The sequence below is a fragment of the Copadichromis virginalis genome, linkage group LG2 (genome assembly GCF_057382275.1).
Source record: "Copadichromis virginalis isolate Kocher_CV1m ecotype Utaka linkage group LG2, C_Virginalis_male_GT1.1, whole genome shotgun sequence".
Lineage (NCBI taxonomy): Eukaryota > Metazoa > Chordata > Actinopteri > Cichliformes > Cichlidae > Copadichromis > Copadichromis virginalis.
This window is the reverse complement of record NC_140619.1, coordinates 26,256,816-26,279,225: the sequence shown is the minus strand read 5'-3', so window position 1 is coordinate 26,279,225 and position 22,410 is coordinate 26,256,816. Positions and strand designations below refer to the sequence as shown.

The 22,410-nt window shown below is 40.5% G+C and overlaps 3 protein-coding genes across 11 annotated transcripts in view; 1 reads left to right on the top strand and 2 right to left on the bottom strand.

Moving 5' to 3' along the window:
* Nucleotides 1-8,305, bottom strand: part of ankhd1 (ankyrin repeat and KH domain containing 1) — a 31,635-nt gene extending 23,330 nt beyond the window's left edge. For 3 of the 5 annotated variants that reach the window (XM_085475905.1, XM_085475915.1, XM_085475931.1), the window contains exons 1-2: nt 7,836-8,305; nt 4,769-4,922 (exon numbers count right to left, since the gene is read on the bottom strand). In XM_085475905.1, coding sequence (XP_085332031.1) covers nt 4,769-4,922; nt 7,836-8,114 — 433 coding nt within the window. In that variant the 5' untranslated portion in view covers nt 8,115-8,305. The remainder of the gene's footprint in view (nt 1-4,768; nt 4,923-7,835) is intronic. The other 2 variants (XM_085475923.1, XM_085475940.1) reach the window with 1 other exon arrangement.
* A 2,238-nt stretch (nt 8,306-10,543) lies between these two features.
* On the top strand, nt 10,544-16,704 carry hnrnph1 (heterogeneous nuclear ribonucleoprotein H1). 5 transcript variants are annotated; one of them, XM_085475863.1, is made up of 11 exons: nt 10,544-10,613; nt 11,519-11,615; nt 11,700-11,855; nt 11,949-12,092; nt 13,217-13,355; nt 14,114-14,319; nt 14,473-14,585; nt 14,700-14,835; nt 14,922-15,005; nt 15,116-15,208; nt 15,914-16,704. In XM_085475863.1, the coding sequence occupies exons 2-11, from the start codon at nt 11,534-11,536 to the stop codon at nt 16,006-16,008; spliced, it is 1,248 nt and encodes a 415-aa protein (XP_085331989.1). In that variant the 5' UTR covers nt 10,544-10,613; nt 11,519-11,533; the 3' UTR covers nt 16,009-16,704. The 5 variants fall into 5 exon arrangements, with proteins under 5 accessions (XP_085331989.1, XP_085331980.1, XP_085332007.1 ...); XM_085475854.1 differs by having other exon boundaries at nt 10,568-10,659; XM_085475881.1 differs by having other exon boundaries at nt 10,570-10,659; nt 14,114-14,292.
* Nucleotides 16,705-17,045: 341 nt separating this feature from the next.
* On the bottom strand, nt 17,046-22,410 carry rufy1 (RUN and FYVE domain containing 1). Its single transcript, XM_085475843.1, has 17 exons — nt 22,057-22,410; nt 21,653-21,832; nt 21,447-21,564; nt 21,245-21,346; nt 21,043-21,166; nt 20,892-20,953; nt 20,597-20,732; nt 20,393-20,494; nt 20,181-20,297; nt 19,909-20,076; nt 19,706-19,803; nt 19,500-19,619; nt 19,162-19,291; nt 18,116-18,210; nt 17,974-18,022; nt 17,813-17,890; nt 17,046-17,707 (listed from the first exon to the last, which is right to left on the bottom strand). Exons 1-17 carry the CDS (start codon nt 22,388-22,390, stop codon nt 17,564-17,566), a joined length of 2,157 nt encoding a protein of 718 aa, XP_085331969.1. The 5' UTR covers nt 22,391-22,410; the 3' UTR covers nt 17,046-17,563.

Here is a 22,410-nt window from a genome sequence, read left to right as displayed (position 1 = left end):
TTTTGTTGCCTCCGTTTCTAAACAAAGCCGACACATGCCCCCTTAGCATTCACTTCCACTGCAACACCAAAGTGTAGCTTTGAAACAATTACCATGTGAACTTATACTTCCAGATTTTGTTGCACAAACTATTCGATTGTTTGAAAAAAAAACAAAAACAAAAACAAAAAAAAAAAACAACACCTGTTAGGTTCATGTAATGTGTTATCTTTACCTCACCTAGTACCCTGTTGCTGTGACATCAAAAACATAGCAAAATATTTTTCTTTACTGAAAAAGTCTGAGTGTTGTGGGTTTTTTTGTTTGTTTGTTTTTTAAACTTCACTTGCAGTCCCTCTTCATCTGCCGTTACTTTTCTAAAAAGAGCAAACCTTTAAACTGCTAGCAAACTGATGCTACCTAGCATGTTACTTGTGCAGTTCTTCAAATTATGTTACCAAATTGTTGTACTGGCTGCCCTGTTAAAGATTCTGCCACCCAGTAGTTATTATTTGAACAATTTCTTACATCATGTGACTCAAACAGTGAGAAACAAGGGTGAATTTTAAATTTTATGCAGGCAAGAAGAAAAGCTGGGGAAAGTTGAGTTGGGCTTCAAAAACACTTTTCTTTTTTTTACATCTAGCATTAAGATCAACTTGCAAAAGGTCAGTGAGCTGATTTGATAGAAAAACAAACAATAGCATGCCACTGACACTTAACTTTGCAGGAATAAAAATTCTGTGTAATTAAAAATTCAAAATAAAATTAAAAAAAATATAAAGTATTTGAAATGACTCAACATTCACTGGAAACTAAAGAAATATCTTACTTTGACAATTTATCAGTTAGGTTTGTCAATGTACAACTGCTATGAATTTAGGGGATTTTATGACATGTAGTACAGAAATGTTTCTTTGAGTTGTGCCAAGACTGGGAAAAAAAAACAACAACAACAACAACAACTACTACTGAACATTACAAACATGAAACAACATTGTTGTAGAAATCATTACTTGGGTTTAGGAAAACTTCAGAAAACGTGTCACTATGAACTCAGTTCAGTTCATTGCAAATTCGAATTAAAGCACTATTGTGCTTCTATTCATTTAAGATGGACTATATGAATGAAGTGAATATCAAGGAATCTGCCCCACAGTCTGCAAAATCAAAGTGTGGAAATAGAGGACATATCATTTGGGCTGAAGACAAGAGGGTCTCTAAGGTTGCAGTAGTGCCCATCTGTAAACATCCTGCTTCCCTAACTACGACTCTGTTTTCTCAGGTTACAATTGTTTGGTTGTTGTTGTTTATTTTTTCACTACATCTACATTAAGAAGTAAAGAGAAAGGGAGATATTACGCAAGTACATACAAGTATGGCTACTGGTAACAGTAGCCTTCATTTATAATCCATGTGCAACTTGTCTTACACCATGCATTTCTTGTAATTAAGTCTGAGCATTTACAGTCTCTATAAAACATAACACAAAACAAGGAACATTTAATTAAAACTACAGAAACAATTGTTAATGTAGTTATTAAAATAATCCGAATTTGCCAGCAAGATATTTAACCTGATCAAACATTTATTTCACGTTTGCATATGACATCCCTGCAGGACTCAACCATGTATGCTTAGCATAAATTATTACTATGTCACAACTAGTAAAGCTAGTTCAATTTACTTAGGAGGGGTGTAAAATTCTCCTGATCAACAGCTCGGTTCAACTCATTTTTAGGCTATGGTTTGGTTTACAGTTTGCTAAACGTTAGAAAAGTGGGTAATATTTTAACTGCTGAACGATAACAGAAGTCATATGTCCAGTTCACTCTTTAACTGTTTACATTTACTACAACGTTTTAACAGCTCCAAAAGGCAAACTTGCATACCATTATACTGTGGACACTTTTGAAGCCATTTCTCATATGCAATCACTAATTTACCAAACCACAAAAAATCCTTTTTTTTTTTTAAAGTAAGTAAGTAAGTAAGTAAGTAAGTAAGTAAGTAAGTAAGTATGTATGTATGTATGTATAAATAAAGTTATATTTGGCCAAAATTAATTAGGGGTAAGATTACGGTTGTCAAAATGATACTCAGATATTAAATCAATACTAAAACTATTATCAAATTACAACATTTATTTGTAACTATATCAATACAGACAGTGGTGTTTTGTCTCCAGCTGACACACGACGCCACTGTGGCCAGATAGACACACAGCTCCTCCCCTCACTAATAGCTGAAGAAGTTAACTTTCACAACGCTTTAGGAGGACTTTAAAGGGGTCAATAAAGCTCCTGTTTCACCAACATGTAAGCAGTAAACAGTGATCTTAAATCTTAACCTGGCCAAGGCACATATTAGCCACATAACTATTAGCAATTACCCAATAACCACATTGGCCATCTGCTGTCATTAATTCAGCAGCTAGAAAACCGTGGGTTACGGATGGAATATTGAGCCTTGACAGAGCTAATTAAGGACACGTGCAGAATTTGGGTTGCTGAATGTGCAGAGCATTTTTGCAGAGTGTGGAGAACTAATCTGAGCAAATAAAGAGCAGCTAAATTAGATGGGTTTCAATTCTGGAGCGCAGAGCTGAGGATGTAAGGAGATCCAGACTAACGCAGAGCAGTGTGAACAGTGAATGAGAGAGAGGCTGGAGGCAGATGTTTGACATAATGGAAAAAAATACAGCAACATAACTTGACCCCCCACCCCCCTCCTAAAATAGAATTAAAATGTTTTTAAAAAAATAAATTAAAAAAAAAAACCCAGTATGGTGACCGCCATATTTTTTGATGGTAAGGTAGACTGTCACTGTTTGTCTACTTAATAGAACACTTTTCTTCGCCTCAATTTAAGCAAGCAGAACTGATAACATTTGCTGCCTAGCTCCAACATTGACATTATTGTTTTATAATTAACCATAGCCAGTCTTAATGACAACAGATGGCTAAGGTGACTATCAGAAAATACCTAACAGTTTAACAGTTAATGTTAAAATGTGAGCTGACCAGGTTAACATTTATGGCAACTGTTTCATACATCAATATTAATGAAATGGGAGCTTTATTGACCTCTCAAAATTCCTCCAAAAGAATTGGGAACATCCACTATTTCAGCTACTTGTGATAAGAGGTCCTGTGTGCAGGTGTCAACAAGAGGTGGCAAAGATGGCACTGTAGGCATCGATGCTTTTGCAACTAAGTATCAATTCTGACAGCTTTGTTTAGTCTCCATCCAGATGGCTACAGCGGTGAAACAAAGTTTGGCTTCTTTTTTTTTTTTAAATGTTATATCAATCCCTTTGTTAGGAACGTAATAAAACCTTGACAACGGCAGCAGTAGTTTTAGGCACAACACCAGGGCTATTTTTTTAGGTTTTGCTCTACATGGTATAATTTATATACCTGAAATCTTTGGTACCAGATTTGTTGAAAAAGTTATACCAGACTGTTTGGGCACATTACAAAAAAAAAACCAAAAAAAAAAACCACAAGCTAAGGAAGATAAGGTCATATCTATTAAATAATTTAATTTGTTATCACAATCCACAGCAATGGACTGGAAAATAAGAATATTAATTCCCATATATCAGACTTAGTTTCAAAGTGCATATATCTTTATCAAACACTGTGCAAACTGCTGCTCTTTTCTCCCCATTTAGGGCATTTCAGACTATATCCAAACAAATGTATTTTCAATTCAAAACTTAGCAGCTGTCAGTGAACACCGTTGTGTTTGCGGTATCCTATCTTGTTTACACTTGGAAGAGCTTTCCAAAAATTCCACTTCTAGTGAGCCGAGTTTCCGTGTGAGTGACATAGCAAAATGCATTGAAAATGCTACATATACCTTCCTATGTGTGGACAACATGTAAAACAAATAGGAAAAACTCCAAATAAGCCCAAATAATAAATCCATACCAACATATTTAGATATATTTTGCAATAAACAACAGCCTAAGTCAATATTCCACCAATCTCACCAGACACTTGGCATCTTTGTGGATGGTCTTGACAGGTTTGGTATTTGGCTAGTTTGCTCATGCAGGGAATGAAAGGAGGCTGTACAGATCTTTATGCCACAATCATTTCACATAAATGCTACTCCTCTCAGCTAATCTATATAAAAACAATACAAATAAGCTAACAAATCAATGAAAACATAAATAAACAACTTATTTTTCATTATTGTACATGGTTGTAGAGATCTCAAGTAAACCAGTAACGCGAGTTACTAGCTGTACTGTTTAGACCGGCCAGAGAGAAAGGGGAATAGAATGAGATTAGCCATTAGCTGTTCAACACAAGCTCTGTGCATGCTGTGGAGGCTCAAGCGTGTTCCAGTGTTAATCTGCATGGTAATGTTCACGTGCCCAAACGAAGCCAGGACACCCAGCCCTAATGGATTAGTCTACACAGACCTTCTTACTCTGAGATTACAAGTTCTAATTGAACTAATTTATCCAAATCACTTTCAAACTATCTGCTGATATGACACTTACAGAACCGACAGTTTCTCCTTATTACAATTTCAGGCCTTAAAAAAAACAAACAAACAAACATTTAAAAAACATAAGGCCTCCACTTTTAAATGCCTGGGAATGGATTATGGAAAAAGACTGAGGTAGAAAGGTGTGGTTTGCTGGTTCTGTATGTTGAAGCACAAATTAAAACAGGTTGTATAAAAATGGGTGTGGTTAATGACATACTGATTGATTACATATTAATATTTGTCAAGAATTATGGCGAGCTGAGTTCAGACAATGCAGTCATACCTGCAGCTTCCAGTAAAGCTTCAAGTCTGGCCTGTGTCTCTGGATCAACTGTTCTCAAATCTACTCCATCTGTAGCGCTGGACAAAAGTAACTCTGACGCTGTCTTCATAATGGGGTTATCCAGGTCCTCCTGGTCCAGAATGAATGACTCCACCTGGGAGAGACAGGTAAGGGTCAGCAACAAAATCTTTTCCCCACTGAGAGCTAGTTTATGATACCATTTGGATTGCAGGCCATTAATTAAAGAGTATCAAATCTATATCAGGTTAGTATTTATAAAAATACAAAAAGGCAAAAGGAAAATAAGAAATTACACTACTGAAAACATTATTTACATTACTCTGTATAAAAAGCGGCCGTACGCATACAAATGCACCACCTATAAAAAGACCAGGCATGTGGCTCTTGTTTATTTATGGTTTCTCTCAACAGAGGGAAAGCAAAAAGGAGCACAAGGATAAGAGTCAAAGCACAGGAAGTGCTACGGCCGGGAATTACAGCCCCTAAACACACACACGGATTCAGCTGAGAGTCAGCTGCCCAAGCAGAGCTCTACAACCTCATACCTGAGCTTTGGCTCTCAGATATCATAGTCTGTACTACAGAGTTTCTTTCACAAAATAAAAAAAGTTTTTGTTTTAAAAAAGAAGGGGATCAATGAAATATTTTTGTAAATGTGACTACAGCACAAGGCTAAATTGGATCTACAGTCACATATATTACTGAAAAACAGAAATTAAAGGTCAAAATGAAAAAAAGATTGTTTTTCATCTGCTCACATTTGAAAATGTATACTCCTCTATCCATAACCATTAATGAGTATGACAAATCACAGATATAAACAAATAACCTATACAAATAACTAAGAAAAAATAATAAAGCGTCTTTTTTTAAGTCAGACTTTGACAGCTGGATGTTTAATTCTGTTTGCATCTTCAAAGTAACATCTTAACTGTATCCAGATAGCTGTGGAAATGATTTTGTTAAAAAGCAGGTGAAGTAAACAAAACTGTCTGAACACCAACATGGGATATATAAATAATCTGTGCAGGGCTTCATGCAAGGGGATTCATTGCATTTGATCAAGTATTTATGGTACAGTAGGTCTGGTATACAGATTACCTACTAACCAATATAAATACCACAAACATTACCTCAGACAGAGAGACTACCAGGAAAGGTATGATTCTAAATATGATCTTGAATAAATTACTGGTCATTTTCAAACAACCCCCAGCAAAACCTGAGAAAGAACCAATATCTCTATGTCCACACACACAAGCTGCAGCAGACTTTCGGGGTCTGGTCCAGAGAGAAACTGTTGTGAGGGAGTCAGCATTCAGCAATGTGGAGGAATTCAGCTATATGAAAGGAGTGCAGTGCACAACAGTCCATGGGGGATGTAGTTCTACAGAGGCCTTTATCATCAACAATGGGTATCACTCTTCAGTATTAATGAACTACAGTTCCCAGTGTTGGTATCCACAGAGCTGGAAAGGCCTAGAATGGCATCTACTTAATCCTGGGGCTCAGATTTTTGCTACTACCCAGTGCAGCGTGTTCTCCACAGGAGTGAAACACCACAACAAATGCTCCCTTTCAGCCTTATAAAGTAGACTGGGTGAGCAAGAAAACATGATTGCAATGACATGCCTTTGCAATTTGAGGCAAGTGACAAATTAAATATTTTTTTCTGCCGCTGCTACACAGCTGAGCTAATGTTCAGGCAAAAACAGCAGGATATATTGACAGCTGGATGAGCTAACACCCTCACTTGTCTATCAAAGGTGTAGCAGTGTGTCTTAGACAGAGAATCCACTGGTCACATACTAGCCATCCATAAACAAGACAGCTCCACAGGTCCAGTGCTCCTTGGTGCAGGTTCGTTGAACACCAAGAACTTTTCAATGGAAGCGTTTTTTTAAATAGTACAAACTACCGTACACTAACCCTCAAGTTGCCATGAAAAAAGTCACATGGACATCTGACAAGTTTGTGCAAATCAAGCAGTCTAACAACTTCCATTTCAGTGTCTGCTGCTGTCATACGATATGGTAAACTCAATTATATGGGAACAGTAAAGCTGCAAAGTCTCATAACGTTCAAACGGACGCTGTAAAAAAATAATAAAATAGCGAGGCATTTGATGAGTGACTATAGCTCTGAAGATGTTGACAAAAATCCCCTAAGATGTGGCTCTGCCACACGTGCATTTGAAATGCATATATGACAGGGTGACTGAGGGTTTTACACACAATTTAAACTATGTCATCCCAGATGACAAAACATGTCTAAAGTGCGTTTAGCTGACGGGATGCAGTCACACCTGTCCGCCGTGTGTGACATTGAAAGTTGGACACCTCTCAACGTGAACTCAAATCGCCCTCAAAATGTGACAACGCAAATAAAGCTGACAGTCACCGTGGCCATCTGAACGACCTAGGTGAACGGCTGGAAGACCAGTTAGCTAATTAGTCGACACCGACTGTGGAAATACGAGCAGCAAAATAATTATATTTTTAAAAATCCGAATCTAAACCTATCGAAAAGTTAGCCTAAGGGACAATCGGTGTTGATTTACATGGTGTGGTGGGAAAAGTGACGTAATTGCACCACAACTATGAAATGGTAGATATTTAGCTGGCCGTGTACGTCCGTGGGTTTGTGGGCATCATCCATTTGCCGTGGCTGGAAAGCTGCTGGATAGCTTGCAAACTTGTGATGGGTGTTGCGAGACGACAGCTCCAAACGAGGCCGTCGTCGCTTACACCCGAACTAGGCCGTGGCCACAGCCTGCGCTGCATAAATAAAACATTTCAGCCGGTTGGCGTGAACAACTGCTCCTGTCTCACCAAACATGATCGACAGTAAACTGTCCATAAGCGTCTCAACTGACGAGGGGTGTTATTCTGTTGACGGGTTGGTTAATTTTACGTAATTTTAGCGGCCTGGGAGGGGGTGGCTGCCAACTGCGAGCTAATGTGCTAGCTAGGAGCCAGCTCGCGCTAGGAGAGGAATGTTGCCTAGCTCTATGGTTAGGCTTAGCTAACTAGCTTAGCGTAGCTACCTCTGAAACCTCGTCTTCGTCGCTGCCGGATCCTGGACCCGAAGAGAGGACGGCTGCGGCCGCTAGTTTGAAATCCAGTCTTTCGGCAGCAGGCCCGCCTGGCTCGCCGTACAAACGTACTTTCTTTCCACCTACACCAATCCCAATGCCCCCTAGTCCGACTCCTCCTGGTGTCGCTCCTACCCCCATCCCTGCCACTGGGGAGCGAGGAGTCACCGAGTCAATCTCGTCCTCGAAGCCGTCCGTCAGCATTGCCGTCCCGGCTACTGCATCCTGCATACTTGTGTTCACGATACGTGCGTTAACGTGCTAGTTGTTGACTTAAATGTCTGTCCAGGCGCGTTCTTGTGGAATATTCGCGTGATTTTACTTCAGGGAATCCAGAAACTCTCCCGAAGCGAGGGTTGAGGAGGATCTCTTTCCCCCAGCCATTAACTTTCTAACAACCTAACCCGATACGCACAGTTTCTGAGAAACGCCGCCCTTGTGGAAAATCCTCTCGACCGTATTGGTTCATCAGGAGAGACATGTCTCTTCTATTGGTTAAAGCTGATGCTTGTCAAAATGAGCCCGCGACGTCATGTTAGGTTTACCAATATCACGAGGCAGTAGAACGAACGTCAAGACATGACATGGTAGGCCAACTTAACTAGTTGCTAGTTTTACTAGTTGATGTAAACTCATGTTGGGATACCGTTTGCACATAAGGACTACTTCGAAAGTGTACTGACACTCTTTGTAAATTATAATGAATCATTTAGTGTGATTTTTTAAATGTGAAATAACGGGTATCAAGTCATTATTGAGTGCTTCCAATTAAATATAATGCAGTTAAATAATTTATTGGTAATCATACATAATAATTTAAAGAAACAAAAAAATATTTTTTTAGCAAAAATACGCACACAAAAACAACAAAAATTAACAAACAATGCTGTATGATGAACAAACTTTTCATTCACAGATAAGTTAACAATGTAATTGATGCTCTGAAACTATAACCTCCAAAATGAGTGGTTCTCATTGTGGGGTTTTATGGGGTGGGACATTTTGCTGGTCCACTTATTTAATTTGGGTAAATTGTCTGCACAAATACATGTAAAGTAGTTCTGAGTGGTCATCTAACGGGAATGATGTCTTCCAGAGAAGAGATCTGAGAATTTGTTCTGTTTTCAGTGTGTCCCGATAAGTCCTGAAAGTGAAACACCACGCATGAAAACAGTACCTTCCCTCCCATGAGAGGAATGCAGCCAACATTAATACACCTGTATACCACTATACCCTAACAAGTCCAAATGTCTACTGTGAAAGAAAGTCCATTTGTCACAAGATATCCTTGAGGCTTATTGAACTGTGCGTGCTTTGGCGACTTTTGTACAAGATTAAATACACAATGGTGACTTCAGTGATGAATAAATACTTCACTTGGACTGCCCTCTAGTCCAAAAGATCACTGTAATGTACTCGTAAAGTCAAAAGCCTACCTGGAGCCTTGTTTGTGTTTGATGTAATCTTACAGAACTACCAGTGAATTCAGGGTTGTCACCACCATGAACCAAGACATCTGAACTACACAAAGGTCCTAGATTGTGTTTACACCTTACCTTATAGATCACATTTGATTCAGTAAGGACTGAGTGTGGTTAAAAACAGTGTATTTCATTCCCTTTGGTTAAACCCCATGTGACTGTGTTTGATTATTGTGTGACTATTCATACATTTTTTGAAAGCATTTATTTCCAGAATTGTGTGCTTTATATGTTTTAACTAGCAGTGTACACCAATACTAGATGAGTGTAACCTTGAATAAGCAGCATTACTGAAATAATGATAATAAGTTAACAAACACTCTTCATTTACTCCACATATTTTTTAATGGTGTCACTGATTTGCAACCAACTCCCTGCTGCAGGTCTGGGTCACTTGTGGTCTATATCTGGATTACTTGGGGCTGCTGACCCCGTGGCTAATTTCCCAGACTTGGATTAAGCCTAGTCCTATCTTAAAAGAAAACTCTGACAATGCTTATAATTGGGGAAAAAAAGTTTTTACTTCAGGGATAAGCTCAATCCAAGTCTGGGAAACAGTCCCTATTGTATATAAACATGGTCTTTCAGGCATAGTAGTCACCAAAACCGGTAACTGAGGCTTGTATTATCATTTAGTTCCAATAATCAAAATAAGCCTCATCGAACTAGGTTACTATTACAAACTACCCTAGCACGAAATTAATATCTGTTGAGGCTTGTAGCTAAATGGGTTGTTTTTAGTGATGTAGTGTGGTACTTTGAGCTGGCATTGATAAACATGAACTCTTTGGCCTTGCCATAAAAAGTAGCTCATTCATATACACTAACTCAAAAAAGAAAAGAAAAAAGCTGAAAAGGATTACTGACGAATGTAAACAGGGTTACTTGGATTTGTAGGCCAGGAGAAGTCGCCAAGACCTCAAGCAGAAACGTCATCGGTTTTGGGCGTGGACACAGGCCAGTTGGAGGCGTTTGGTTATTTCGTCAGGATTGCCAGGTGTGTTTAAAAATCCACCCTTTCTGTCACGTTATTTATTACACACCCTTTCACAAACTATACATTCTTCGGTTTTGATACAATTAAAAACACAAATAAATAATAAAATTTGTTATAGACGTATTTTATTTGCGTCATTTTTTGGCCTTTTGAAGCAGATGCCATGATGAGGCGCGCCGTTTTGGTTCCTGAAGGGGGGGATGATTGGAGAATTCTGGCAACCCAGTGGAGAGTTTCAGCCGCACCACGCAGGTCTGATTACACACACTCCGGCGTGTTGCATCTGCGTTTGTATCAGGTATATTGATAAATGTATCTCTCGTTTTACTTGGTTATATCATGGTTTGAACAACTTTTCTCATAATGTACATAGGTACAGGTTTGAATGTGTGAATCAGCTTTAATACAGGTAGCTTAGTTAACGGTACTAGCTTAAGAGCTAACTGCCGATGCTAATAACATGGCGCAGGCCAAGAGGGCCGCTTTTGTTCTATTGTGTGGGTGCGGTAGTTAATATGCTAAGGGCCGTGCACTGCGTTTAAAGTAAGTGAGATATTTCGTAACAAATCAACAACATGGCTCTTTCGAACTCTTAAGTAGTTGACGAAAGCCAACAATCGCGGAAATATTGTCGAATGAAAGTGGCTGGCTACTGATTTTGTGCTGCTAGCGGGCACCGACTCGGAGCTCCCGCTTTTTGTTACGTGGATGCCGGTAGTTCGCTAGCGAGTACTGATAGATAAGGAAATTGTGACGACTGCTCTGGACTTACGTTTGGACAACAACAACCTTTGTTCCGCGGAAGAGTATGAGCAGTAAAGCAATTTTTCTTAAATATCTGTCGAAACTGTCTCAAGATGGCGCTGCTACATAGGCCCCTTTTTCTTGAAATAACTCAGAGTAAATCAAGGAAAGCTTTTATGGCGTATTGTAGTCAATGTATATGTATAAACCAGCCAGTCGGATTTTTTTAATGCAGTTGTATTCAGAATTAGTCGTGTCCCCATTAGAGAGACAGTGTCAGTTCTTGTGAAGAGGGGATCAACGAAAATAAAAGAGTAAACGAAGCACCAGGGTATTGACTTCTGTATTATTGTATCTTTGTTAGTTTGTATTGGTTAATCACATTAAAAGAAGCGTTTATTCATAATCTTCAGGGATCGTGACCAGTCATGGCTGATGAGGGATATGTAGTGCGAATCCGGGGACTTCCTTGGTCCTGTTCAGTGGATGAAGTTCAGAGGTTTTTCTCAGGTATTTATGCATTATTGTTTTTCAAAAGAATACTTAAGCACGTAACACAGTTAGAAATGATCTGATAATGCATTTTGATTGCAGAGTGCAAAATCCTAAACAATGGAAGTGGCATCCATTTCACCTACACAAGAGAGGGGCGTCCCAGCGGAGAGGCATTCGTTGAATTTGAGACAGAAGAAGACCTGAAGATTGCAGTGAAAAAGGACAGAGAAACGATGGGTCACAGATATGTAGAAGGTGCGTATAACAGCATACAGCTGAGTTAATGTCTGATAAATGCTATATAAGTTACCAGTTTGAGCGAAGTAATTTCTCTCTTCTCTGATATAGTGTTTAAATCAAACAATGTGGAAATGGACTGGGTCATGAAGCACACTGGCCCAAACTGTCCAGAGACAGCTGGGGACGGGCTTGTGCGGCTTCGGGGCCTTCCCTTCGGGTGCAGCAAGGAGGAAATTGTGCAGTTTTTCTCAGGTAACAACAAACCTTGTTCGCTGGTTAAATATAAACCCCCTTAATGCTGGTAATTTAAACTTCTCCCCTCCGATCTTCCTTTTCTTGTTTCTGGTTACCGACACCAAAACTTGTTGCATCTAATTTACGAAGAAGTCAGTATGCCATTGTAAATGACAATCTAATGTGGTTACACTTAAAAACAATGAATGAATGAAGGAAATGATGCTGGAAAAGGAAGCCAGTTGAAGTTTAAATAGAGAATTTATTTGAAGACCTGATGTTTTGTACAAGGGCAGGGATCTGTTATGCAAACACCCTTTCCTATCTTTGCCCCTCATTTTCATCTTCAGCCTTCTTCACATTTTCCCCCCATTATGTGGAAACATTTTAAAATAGTCTCAGCCTAATGGTAATACACTAGTTATTGAGTGGGTCCCGCTCATCACTGATATAGCCTCTGTCTTCAATTTTTTTTTTTTAAACTTTTTTTTTCTTCCCCACCATGTATTAATAATTTTATCTTTAAAAGTTTTTTTTTTTTTAAACCCAGTATATCCTCCTGAGCACCAGCCTATTCACTCATGCCCTCTGGTCTATATCTTTGACTTATTTGAGCTATCATATTAAGTCCTGATGTACTTAATAGAGGACATTGTGGGCTTTCCATTGATATCCCATGTGTTTGGGTGGCCTCTTTCAGCTCCAAAGAGGAAGGAAATCACCAAAAAAGTTCAATGGGAAGATTCCTGTTTCCTCAGTTCTCAGGAGGATATGCCAATTCTTAGATTTAACGAAAGAGCAACCACGAATTTTCCTCATGTCACCCACCTAGACCCTCCTCATCAGCACATTAATACTAGCCCGATATCCCCCACACAGTGCCCTTCTTCATAGTCTTCCTCTATCCTGCCATTTCTATCTTATCCCCTAGAATACAGTAAATGTAACTAAATTAAATGGAAAGTCACTGGTTTAAAAAAAGAAAAAGAAAAAAGACACAAAAAAGGAATGAATTGGTATGTGTGATGATGTATAGAGTTTTCCATAAGTCTAATATCTCTCTCTTTAGAGAAAGTTCTCTCTGTGATTGGGCATGTGATTTAATATGTCCCCTGCTGGGGTTATCTGTCCTTGGGTTGAAGGGTTGGAAATCGTGCCAAATGGGATAACATTGCCGGTGGACATCCAGGGGAGGAGTACGGGGGAGGCCTTCGTGCAGTTTGCTTCACAGGATATAGCTGAAAAGGCTCTAAAGAAACACAAGGAAAGAATAGGGCACAGGTGGGGATGGTTGGTTGGTTGGCTGGATAAGTTGCTTTTCTTATGGTGTGCACCTTCAACATCTGAACCAAATGCAAAACTGACACATTTATCTTGGCTACTTGAAGCATATTTGTCATATTTACCACACACACACATACACACAAGTTGCTATCTTAGATCCACGTTTTAAAAAATATATATATATTCACAATGTTCAGGGGGAAGATTAGTGCTTGGTCACCATTCAAAAATATGAGGCGAATCCTGAAATGGAGTGCATGCCCGATTTGGAGAACAAATGGTGTCTCAGCACTAAAAATGAGTCCAGGTTGATAAATGGTAAGGAGTCTCCCTGCTAGTAAAAATCAGAGGGCCACTGTACACAAGGATCTGGAGCCCACTGTCACAGGTAATGCTTAGTGGGTTGCAGAAGGGCTGGAGCTCTCTTTGTGCCTCTAAAACCAGGACAAAAGCTGTCATGGCAACGACACATACCACTATTGAAACACTGAAACAGATCTGAGTCGCTTCAGGTAACCATAAGAAAAGTGTAAAACTCACTGAGGCCCTTATCAATTTGGACAACTTCCTTATTGATCAGTAAATAAGTTATTTTTAATCTTCTTTATTAACGACTAGCAATAAGTACTTAAATCTATTACTACCTATGGACTACACCATGACAGCATCTGCATAGCCCAGTTTCACCAGTATTAAGCAAATGCAGTTTCTCACCCATTCTCCATGCCCTCACTGTGGTATCTGTATGCTCTCAGGTACATTGAGATCTTCAAGAGTAGCCGTGCTGAGGTGCGGACCCATTACGAACCCCAGAGGAAGCCTATGGGCATGCAGAGACCCGGCCCCTATGACCGGCCCTCTGGTGGACGCGGCTACAACATGATGGGCCGAGGGGGGTCCTATGACAGAATGCGCAGAGGAGGCTACGGAGGAGGTGGGTCCAAGTGGGACTGGAGAGCAGGTGAAATCAGATTTACTGGTCTTTACCCATGAAGTTTCTTTTAAATAAACACCCCCTCATGTCTCTTCATGCTTAACAATTCATATAACAATTAATAAGATTAGGATAAAATCCTCATAAGACCTTGTGTTAATTCCATTTATGTATGTTCAGGTGTATCGGATGGACGGTATGGCGATGGCGGCTCTTCCTTTCAGAGCACAACAGGCCACTGTGTACATATGAGGGGCCTGCCATACAGAGCCACAGAAACAGACATCTACAATGTAAGTTGTTGAGAGATCACTGACAGTCCTTTGTTATCTTTTGTGTCGCCGCAGGGGCTTAAAAGCAGACAACACTTGTGATTTGTGCATTTATTTATTTTTCGTCTTTTTTAGTTCTTTTCACCTTTGAATCCGGTGCGGGTCCATATTGAGATTGGCCCAGATGGCAGAGTTACCGGGGAGGCAGATGTAGAGTTTGCAACACACGAAGATGCTGTAGCAGCCATGTCCAAAGATAAAGCTAACATGCGTGAGTTTGCTTTAAAAAATAACTTGAGCACCCCACCCTTTTAAAGCTGCGTGTTAATTCTTATGATTTTTGTTCCTGTCCTGCAGAGCACCGCTACGTGGAGCTGTTTTTGAACTCAACAGCAGGTGGCAGTAATGGAGCATACAGCAGCCAGATGATGGGGGGCATGGGTGAGTCAAAGTTTTAGTGATATTGAAAATAGGGCCCTGTGTTATTTCCCTTAAAATGCTTGTGTATCTGTTGGTTTACTCATACAGCCCAATGGGATTTGTTTCCACAGGGAGCCAGTCATCCTATAGTGGAGGCCAGCTGAGCTCAGGGTACTCTGGTGGATACAGCAGCCAAGGAAACATGGGTGGCTACAGTGACTATAGTGAGTGTCAGCTCTGTTGTATTTCCTAAAATATATTTCTTTACAGAACCTTTAAAGGTTTGAGCAAAGACTTATAGTCTAACCCTTTTCTCTGATAAGTGAAATTGAAGTTGTCCTAGGTGAAGGTGCCATAAAACCTTATTTGTGTACTGTGACTGTTTTGTTTATTTTTAAACTCGTGACAGCTGTAAGTGTTTGCTGTCTGGCACCAAATGAGATGCTACTAAGTTGTTTTTTGTTTTGTTTTGTTTTTTTTAAGTCATAAATATTCAGTAACACCTTAAACTGGCCTTGTAAAACACCTTTCTTTTATTAGCTGGCTAATTCTGAAGCACACTTTGAAATAAATAATAGTTATATTGTTACTTAACATACGGTAGTAACAGTAAAGAAAAATCTGCAGTTAAAAAGTGTCCTAAAGTTGGGTTGTTACAGTGTTGCAAAGGGTGGAAACAGTGGTTAATTACCAGAGGAGTGCTGTTATTCCCCATCATTTAAAAAAAAAAAATTGAAGCAGCTGCTTCCAAAACTGCTGTGTAATGTATTTAATGACACTGGGTTCTAAGGAAGAAGGTGCTGTGTAGTTCTGTCATCTTGGATCCAGGCTAATTCAGCCCTTTAAACTTGGAAAGCTTTTGTCGTTCTATGCGTGACTCCTTGATGAACTCCTCGGTCCTATAGTGTGTATTTTCTCTCTCTTGTTAGGTAACCAGGGCGGAATGGGAAGCAGTTACTATGGCGGCGGTGGAGGAGGAAGCAGAGGCTCAATGAATGGACTGGGTGGGGGATGGGGAATGTAGTTTTTTCTTTTCGCATTTAGTTTTTTTTTTTTTTTTTTTTTTTAAATTCAGCATTTTGCTGAAAGGACTGGAAATGCAAGTCTCTCGTAATAATTCAGATAGGGTCTGGTGGGGTTGTTTTGGGGGAAAACAAAGGGTAGGGTTTGTATTATTATTGTTTTGTTTTTTTTTAAGTGGGTGATCTTCAGAGAGCAGTGAGATCATATGTTCGTCACAATAAATGTGTCAAAGTGATGTTTGTCTTCCCCATTCCTCACAGATTTACAAATAACATAAACTGTGCTTTAAGTTTATCTTTCCCTGGAAGCGTGCCGTTTTGTGTTACCGTTCTTTAAGCACGGTTAACTCATCCTGTGCTGGTGGATTTAACAAAACGTTTTAGTGTCCGAGTGCATGAACAGAAACTGAAAATGTCCGGTATCTTCTAATGTTTGGACCTTGTTTCACCTTTTACATAGTGTTCAGCTTCATTTTAAATTCCTGTACAAAATGTTAATCTAGGTTTGGGACTTAACATGGTCAAAGCATGTTTTGTTTTCTTATGGTGTGACTGTTAGTGCTCTTTTTCTGTTCCTGGATGAGGGCTATACAGAGAGCAAGTTCATTTCAAATCTGCTACCATGAAGGTTTCTACTGCTTCAGATGCTGTTTGTATTTCTTGTGCACAAAGTGAATAAACTAGTCTGGAATATCTAATTGACACAAGTGGTGGAAAAACAGGAGGCTTTATTCATTTATCAAATATCTAAAGTTAAAAGAAGTCAAATTAAGAAAATGCCGTTGTAGCAGTTGACGTGATCCATAAAATCCTGATAGAATACATTCTAAAATAGTGTTGCTGTTGCCAACATTCTACAGTCATTTACACAATTCTGCCTGCATCCAGCAGTGGGGTTAGAGCTGATCTTAAAAAGGGGGAGGGGGGAAAGTGCATAACAAGGCTGAATATCAAAGTCACTTCCAGAATTAAAAATGCACCCCTCTAATTCAGGATTTTCAAAGGTTTAAATATAATCTTTTAAGACAAAAGTAAAATATTCAGGTTATTTCTGTTAAATTTATTTTGAAAATCATCCTAAATAAAGAAAGCAGTGTGCCTTTACATTCTGTGAGTACACAAACCTGCAAACAGCAGAGATTCTCAGCTCAAGCTGAAATCCCAACAGTACATCCACAGTTTGAATTAGAAAAACTGCACATATCAAAAGGCCAGTTTATCAAGAGATTACCACATTTGTTAAACTCTGTTAATCCAACCCAGGGAAACATTGGTGGCAGATACTCAAGCCTTTCCATGTCTATGCAAAGTCTCGTTAGCATAAAGTCTGCATAAACTACTTTTTATTAAAATCCATCCTGTCAACGTTAAAGGCGACCATTGTCAGTACAAATAAAATGCCTGAATTTCAGGTAACTGCATCAATGGAACACCAAATCACATTCCCGCCTTTTTTTTTTCTTTTTCCTTTTCATAACACAAGTATTTAAATTCATTAAATGAGTATATTCAGTGTTGGAGCGTGTGGAGAAAACATTAAAGCCTGTGGGTATGTCGTCAGGAACCTGTGGAGGAGCTTCTCTGCAGCAGCAGGGAGTGGCACACGTCGCACACTCGCACAGGCCGTGGATACGAAGGCAAGGCCAGCTCGTTACTGGAGCAGCTGTTGCAGTAGATGTCTCCGCAGTTTCTGCAGTGGTGCTGCGCATGCAAAACATACAGCGTGACGTGGCAACATTTATGTGACTGCGGACGTTAACGGAAGCGGCTCTCAAGTGAAATGTAATGGGGGTGGGCGGAACGTACCTTTCTGCGTGAGATGGAGAACTCCTTCTGGCATTGTTTGCACTGAGTGGCTTCATCATCTTTCAGCCAAGCGTGGCCCTGAGAAGAGCAATGGTTTCTCATTCCAAGTCTTACAGCGTCAACAATAAAAGTAAACCACCCTCGACTCTTTAACATTTTACCTTCAGGGCCTTGTTGACCTCCTTGAAATCTTCCATCTTCAGTTTAGACCTTTGAGAAAGATGAAAGTGGCATAAATTCTCCTACGTGAAATGGCATTCCTTAGTAAGAAAAAAAAAAAAGAAAAACATCGCAGTTACTGACTGGCTGAGATGCAGTCCCATTTCTTGTAGAGCCTGTTCCTGCTGCTCGCACTTCTGCTGCAGTTGCTGCTTCTCCTGCTTCAACTCCTGCAGCTCCTGCAAAGTCGATCCATAAGAAGCAAAAGAAAAAAAGGTCATAACATCCCATTTATGTTCAAGAATTTGTAATATGCTCTTACACCGCTTACAAGAGGATGAAACAGGAGGGAGGCTTTGTTAAAGCTGTCATACAAATAATATTTTTGTAAAATAAACTATTTCTTTAAGGTAATGTCATCTGGCATAAATATATAATTCGCTGGTGATGAAGCTGAAAGGTACAGTTTCTAAATTCCTGTGTTTAAAATATGAAACGTTACCAGCAGACTTGAAGAAATAACCAACAACAAACCGCATAACTTTTAATCTAAAACATCTATGTACTGTGTTGATGACATTCAGTGAAGTTGGATTGGGGCTGCACAGTACTTTCTTGTAATACCACCTTGTACCACAAGATGGTACATCAAGCCAATTGAATTAATAACCAGGTAAGTCAGGATGAGCACGTTCTCTTTTACAAAAGGAAAAGCTTCTTAAGAACCTTGGACACAAAGGAGTATCTAAAGTTAAAAGAATAGCACCACACATTCAAAAACATCTCAACACACCCACTGGTAAAACACTGCTCCCTGGTGGTGAAAGGCGTTGCTGCATTTTGAAGGCCATAATTACAAAAGGTACTTTTTAATGAACATAAGAATAAAAATAAAAAAAAGCTCTTATTCTGACTTGTAGCCAACTCTAGCAATGTAGCTTCATTGCTAGAGTCTAGAAGCAGTCTCTACAAAGCCAATCACACATTTTAAATGTTGGCATTGGATTACAGTATTTTATGCCTGTGTGTAGGAGTAATCTTAGCTGCAGCTGTAGGTTGCCTTTCACTTTGAAAATAAAACTTCATTTGTCAAGAGCGCACACATTTTTTTCCATCGCTATAATTCGCCTATTTAGATCCGAGCAAGTGTAACGTGACACAGGTTGTGTGTGTGTTTGAGAGATGCTGACCGAGTGCAGGCCCTGGAGCTGCTGCAGCTGTGTGCGCAGTTCGGTGCTGTTGTCCTGCTCCCTCTGGAGAGCTTTTTGCAAGTTCTGTCTCTGTTCCCTCTCACTGCGCAGCTCGTTCTCCAACCCCAGCCTGTGCTCCGAAAACACAAAAATGTGACTCAAGTCATCAAACTGCAAACTACTGCATGGACTCGATCTACACAATGTTTGAAAAGTTTGAGAACAAACATTTTAGGTGAATCACATTTGCAACTTTGCCCTTTTATGAACCTTTTCTCTACATACTGCTTAATACCACACTCAACCCCCCCGCCCCACCCACAATTGTATTTCTTCACCTTAGCGTATCGAGATCTGTTAGCTGTTTCTGCAGAGCATCGACTTTTCCCTGCAGCTCCACCTTCATGTCTTCGTCCGACTGGTCGTTCTGCTTGCGCTCCTGCTCCGATCTCTGTAGTCTATGAGTCACAAAATATGAAGAGGAGCGTCAATTTAAAGGAATGTAAATGCGAAACTGAATCTCAACCTAGGCAAGCACGCATACCTCTGCTCAAGTTCCTTCATGGTGTTCTCCATTTCATTCATCCTCTGCTCAAGCTGCACGGCCTCTGCCTGCTTTTTTTCTGCTTGGCGGTCCGAGTCCTGAGAAACCACACGATTTGGACAAATGCGCAATCTGTGTGTGTGTGTGTGTGTGTGTGTGTAAGTGCGAAAGACAAAGTTATAATCATGCTCATCTATTTATACCTGAGCTTTGTGGAACATCTGCACATTGAGAGTCTTGACTTGGTCAAGCTGGAGCCGTAGGGCTGCCAGCGTGTCCTGTTTCTCATGCGTATCCTTCTCCAGCAGTTTCATGGCCACCTCCATCTCCTGCTTCATCCCCACCTGCAGCTCCAGTTCACGCTCCAGCTCCTAATACACAAGGGAGTCAAATTCAGTTAGAGTTGAGTCAAAACCCAAAAACACCAGGTGTGGAGTGTTGGTTCAGTCTGTCCTGGAGGTCACTGATACTTGACCTGGCGAATGCGCTTTTCCTCCTTGTACTGCTTCCACACCACATTGTACATCTCATCCAGGCCTTGTCTAGTCTGTTTGTATGTCTCCAGCTCTGCCTGGCTGTCCTGAAGCACTGCCTGAAAAATAAAAACATGGCATTTTTCATTCCTTCTTAAAATCTGGAGGGGCTTCAGCTGCAGTTAGTCCTAGACACTTTTTCCCCCCCCCACACCTCCTCTTTTCTCTGGCTGGACTGCAAGATCGTCTCGTTCTCCTTTTTCAGCTGTTCCTGTTCTTCCCGTAGAGAGTTGATTCTGTCTGTGGCAGCTGTCAGCTGAAGAAGAGGAGAAAACACACACACACACAAGCTGATGTTAAAGAGGATCAATCCAGTGCGAACACAGTCCCACAGCTGCACACACAAAGCACGCCTAACCTCCTCTACAAGCTTGCTATTAGTCTTCTCTAGAGAGTCCATCTTAGCCTGAAGGTCAGTGACGGTGCCGCTTAGGTGACGATTTAGCTCCTCAATGTAGTGCTTCTGATCCAATATGGCTGTCATCTTCGAATCACTAAGGAAGGGAGCGATACAATTACCATCTTATAGTTGTGAGACATATCTAACCAAAGTTTAGTAAGGATTTTTTAATATGGGGTCATGCTTTAAACAGTAATAACAATATAGAACAGTCCAGATTAAAAAAATAATGTAAAGCAGTGTAGATGCTTACTCTTTTGGAGTCTCATTGCTAGCAGAGTCTTTCAGATAAAGTGAGAAGTCGATGACTGCTACCTAAACGGGAAAGAAGAGCAGATCACTCTGTATCTCGATCCAACTCTTCCTCAGAGTGAAACTGATTCTTACAAAACAGCATCACTAACCTGTGAATCAAGGTCCTCCCCTTTAATGCAAAGGTTAGCATCAATTACGTTGAGGCCCACCAGCAGCCCCACCATTACCGACCCTTCGTCTTCCAACATCAGTGCTCCAAAGTCATAAAACTCACTAAGGGATTTAAAAGGTAAAGTGGATGCTAGGAAGAAACCCATGTTTATAATGCACTATAAAACAAGTGTAACTGACCTCAGGAGGTCCTTGTGGTCCAGCAGGGCCTTCATATAGTCGGCTACTTTCTTCTGCATAAGCGCCAAATGCAGCCAAGCCCTTCCTCTCCCCAAACCAGTCCTAAGAAAAACAAAAACAAGAATGACAGTATAAGTACAATTAAACTCAGTTGCGATGCAGTTTTATTATAGAAATAATATAATGGCATTTAATGGCATACTTAATGCCAGGCATGTCTCTGGCACTGGTGGCGATGTTGACAGACTCCGTGCATAACTTTTCTACCAGCTCCAGTGGTCCCCATATAGACTTGTTGTAACCAATGAAGGATTTCTTGGCTGAATCAGACAACATGCAGAATTAACTTCAGCATGCAGGCAGCTAAATATAGCACAACAGCAAAAGTCAGATTTATTTACGTCTAACCTTTAAGACCGTGTTTGAGGCAGTGCTCCAGGACAACAAAAAACTGCTGCAGAGGAGGGTACTCCGAGTCAAGCGTCCTGCCCAGACTCATAGAAGACTGAATCAACACTCTGATGCTGAGCTTCAGCATGCTGAGCAGGTTGGATCTTTCTATTGCCATTGAGTCTTTGGGGGGAACAACTGTACAGAAAGCATGAAAAAAAGGAGAAGCTCTGAGGTTAATTCTGTCAGATGACATAGCCGGAAAAGGAGCACTTCACTAACCAAAAAAACCAAGAGTCTGATCTTGGAGTCATGTGATGTGACAGCTGACACTTATACAGTGTTTCAAGTGCCTGTGACAGCCGCAATGGTTCGATCTTAAAGTGCATTAACTAGCAGGCATCAGAAAAATCAAAGTCTACCTGGAAGCTTTTTCGCTGAGTTACTGAGGTCACTTTCGGCCTCATTCTCGGTCGGGGAGCTCGCCGCGTATCCCTGTGAGGGCTTTCTCTGGATGGCAGCGTAGCTGATCCCGCTGCTAATCGTCTCTGTGGCCTTACGAGCCAGAGACAGGAGAGGAGCCGACCAGCTGTTCTCCTCTGCGACCTGGGAAGCCTGCCTCTCGGTCCAGTCCTGCTCGCTGCCCCCATCCGGTTCGCCATTAGTCGCTGGTCGTAAAACTTTGGGCTCATCTTGTGCTTGTTTTTCGTCGCGCTCTGTAACAGCTGTGTTTACTTCCCCTGCTTCGTCAGCCATGTTTGCCCTCCCCCCGTCCC

Bases quoted from the DNA above. Each gene is read 5' to 3' on its own strand.
- hnrnph1 (XM_085475863.1), top strand. From the start codon at position 11,534: ATGGCTGATGAGGGATATGTAGTGCGAATCCGGGGACTTCCTTGGTCC. The intron at 14,320-14,472 runs GTGAAATCAGAT...ATGTATGTTCAG, and splicing joins CAAGTGGGACTGGAGAGCAG to GTGTATCGGATGGACGGTAT. The intron at 14,836-14,921 runs GTGAGTTTGCTT...CCTGTCCTGCAG, and splicing joins CAAAGATAAAGCTAACATGC to AGCACCGCTACGTGGAGCTG.
- rufy1 (XM_085475843.1), bottom strand. From the start codon at position 22,390: ATGGCTGACGAAGCAGGGGAAGTAAACACAGCTGTTACAGAGCGCGAC. The intron at 21,833-22,056 runs GTAGACTTTGAT...CTTTCTGTACAG, and splicing joins CTCAGCGAAAAAGCTTCCAG to TTGTTCCCCCCAAAGACTCA. The intron at 20,954-21,042 runs GTTAGTGATGCT...TTTCCCGTTTAG, and splicing joins GGGAGGACCTTGATTCACAG to GTAGCAGTCATCGACTTCTC.